Source organism: Phragmites australis, chromosome 11, assembly GCF_958298935.1.
Source record: "Phragmites australis chromosome 11, lpPhrAust1.1, whole genome shotgun sequence".
Classification (NCBI taxonomy): Eukaryota; Viridiplantae; Streptophyta; class Magnoliopsida; order Poales; family Poaceae; genus Phragmites; species Phragmites australis.
The window spans coordinates 13,270,017-13,272,970 of NC_084931.1; the positions used below are offsets into that span (position 1 = coordinate 13,270,017).

A 2,954-nucleotide genomic window follows, 5' to 3' on the forward strand; every position below is an offset into this window, starting at 1 on the left:
GGATCGGGCCCACCTTAAACTTCTTGGGCCATCGTATCAACTAGATCTCTCAAGAGGAGATGAGAGAGGACTATCATGTATGTTCCTTTGAATCGGGGAGTCCCGTCTTCCGTCTCTTCCAAGAGATATGTGGTCGTTATACGATAATCATCATCACAGCGTTCGTCGCAGCGGTTGTCTATCAATCTCTATAAATCGTGTTTGTCGTGAGGGATGTGGTTCCTTAGGTGTTGCTGGTTCGTTTTCTTGGTTGCTGCGCCTATAGATGGGGCAGTTGCAAGTTGGCCCATAGGATTGTGCTCGAGCTCTACCACCTGAGCTTCCTATTTTGGATCCCTTGACTCGGGGATGTCTGCGTCCGTGACTCCTCGAACCAGCACCTTGTTTGCTGGGGCGCCTAGAGCCACTAGGCTTATTCACTTGAGACGCATGGATCTGAGTCGCATCGAGTAGAGTCTTGAGCTGATTGACCATCGGGGTTAGAGGATTTGTCAGATTCAACTCAAGGAATGACCTTAGAATCATATGAGCTCCCTGGACATTAGCTTTCGGAGTACTAAAGACACCGCTGCTCAGACTTGGCTGTGGTCGAGCCAATGTAGCTCCACGATCGCTAGGTTGAGGGAGTTCGTCCCTCGATGTTGGAATCGTTACGGGTGGGGGCACCACCTGAACAGCATGCATTTCCAGTCCAAGTCAACGTCAAATATCAGGGTTCCCCTGATTTTCCTCCACCCATCGATGATGGGCGGTATCGGGGGCCCACGTAGCCCTATCTAGTGCGGTTGAATCCTTGAGGATTCTTTTACCATCGTTCATCATGGTGTCTGGATCCTCCACATTTTGCTCGATGGGTGCACTGTCGGCTTTGGCCATGAATACAAATTGATCTGTTCGGCTGCTCTGGTCGTCGGTGCAGCCATCATTGCCACTGTCCAGATTCCACCTTCGCTGTCGGTGTCCTTGAACTGAAGAACAATAGGCGCCTTGGGATCCCACTCGAGGTGTCTCACCTTGCAGTATGCATCCAAGGGGCTAGACTCGATGATACTAGTGTGGATCAGTTCACCTTGATCGTCCTAATGGTATGTGATTGTTCCGAAGATGATCTCTGAATCGGCAAGAGGTGATGCGAAGATGACCGCCGTCAACTTGAAGTGGCCATAGAAGCTAGTGTCGGAGAATCCAACATGAAAGCACACTTGAGACATAATCGATCCTGAAAACAGATGAAGACCCCCTACCTAGAGCACAAACTGTCAAAGATTAGATCCTGATAATATATTCGTAATTGAATTTTGGTACCTTCGAGATCAGGGATCAAGTAGGAAACAAGACACATAATATACAGGTTCGGATCCCGATGTGGAGTACAAGCAAGATGGCTAAAACTATTATAATATAGTAGATCGGATATCAGCTAATCTAAAGTTAAAGTCGCCAAGTATCTCCAAAGCTAGGGTCTTAGTGCTTGCGTCGAGTTACATAGGCGTTGATCTATCATGATTTGTCCTCTGGGGTTTAGGGTCCCTTACTTTATAAAGGGGTCCTAGCACCGCCTTAGTCTCAGCCGTAGTCGATAGGGAGTCTTTTATCTTGTCAATCGAGGCAAAATAGTCGAATCCAACTTGGTTTATACTAGTCGCATTTGAGTCGGTTAACCCGATCAAGACCTTCCTAGTAGCGGTTTTCGTGATCTCCGAGTATATCAGGTCCTATAGATTCAGAATCGCAATATCCAAAGTTGTCTATCTGTTATACGGTGTACTCTATTCGTGAATAGTATACTCTTTATGCGTATATACCGTATAACAGCTATTCCACACAAGTACTACCTAGTTCGTCGGTCTCTGGTCCGCAGCAAGAAGACGCTGAGCTCCTGAGGTGGGCTACCGCCGGTGGTGCCGGGACTGATGAGGTGGTACGACACGGCGTCTCTGGAGCCTATGATCCTCTCGTACGTCGCCCGCATGTACATCACCTCCAACTCGCCACCGCCGCCGTCCTGCTGCTCTCCCTCGTTGGCCCCTTCCAGCGCCACCGCGGACGGGAGCACACCGACGCCCGTTGTCATCGTCCGCATGGTCTCCAGCACGTGCCGGTCCCAGTCCGTCGGTCGCCGCCGCATGGCGTACCCCACGTCACGCCCGTTGCAGGATGCCTTCCATATGTTCCGGCCCGAGCTGCCGCCCATGGTAGCGTTGGTGTTGGCGCCGCTGCGAACATCGTGGGTTTTGCTGCTGGGGCGGTGGCACTCGAGCGCGATGCGGAGGAGACCGGAGCCCATCTCGGCAGCGAGGGACTGCATCGGGACGGAGAGCTCGAAGAGGAAGGGGGGCGGCACGGCGGCATCGCGCTGTACGCAGAAGGTGACGCGGCCGGTGCGGGGGCCGAAGATGGTGCCCACGATCACGGTGCAGTGCCGGCCGTCCTTCCTGGTGATGATCGAGGCGGCGGGATCGATGATGCTCTCGGAGTTCTGCTCCTCCGGCTGCTGCTGGCGCTGGTCCTTGCCCCCGGTGAGGCTTTCCGGGAAAGAGAAGGTCCGGCGGTTCTTGCCGGCGTCGTTTGACGGCTGCTGTTTACCGGAGGGGACGCAGGAGTTAAAGATGGGTGCAATGCACATGTAGTTGGATGCACCCGACTTCTTCTTCATGCTGAATTTGATTAGTTCCTCCCGCTACCAACTCTGTTCCGAGCTGCAGAGGATAAGAGATTGCAATTGTTCTAGATGCAGTTTACAGTTGGTATCTTGATATTGGGAGATGGCAAGCGAAATGTTGGTATGTATAGGCAGGCGTGCAGACTGCAAAGCCTCGTAGCTGTTGATGAGCAACATAGAAATTAGAACATATGAATGCAACCAGCTTGTTTCTCATGCGGTATCAGGAGACAAATGACAAAGTAGTGCGTTGTTTTCTCGGTTTATTCTTATGTAGATGCAAAATTTACTA

At 51.6% G+C, this 2,954-nt stretch overlaps 1 protein-coding gene across 1 annotated transcript; it reads right to left on the reverse strand.

Moving 5' to 3' along the window:
- Positions 1–1,831: 1,831 nt before the first annotated feature.
- Positions 1,832–2,656, reverse strand: LOC133884014 (protein MIZU-KUSSEI 1-like). Its single transcript, XM_062323420.1, has one exon. It carries the CDS (start codon positions 2,654–2,656, stop codon positions 1,832–1,834), a length of 825 nt encoding a protein of 274 aa, XP_062179404.1.
- Positions 2,657–2,954: the final 298 nt, after the last annotated feature.

Bases quoted from the DNA above. Each gene is read 5' to 3' on its own strand.
- LOC133884014 (XM_062323420.1), bottom strand. From the start codon at position 2,656: ATGAAGAAGAAGTCGGGTGCATCCAACTACATGTGCATTGCACCCATC.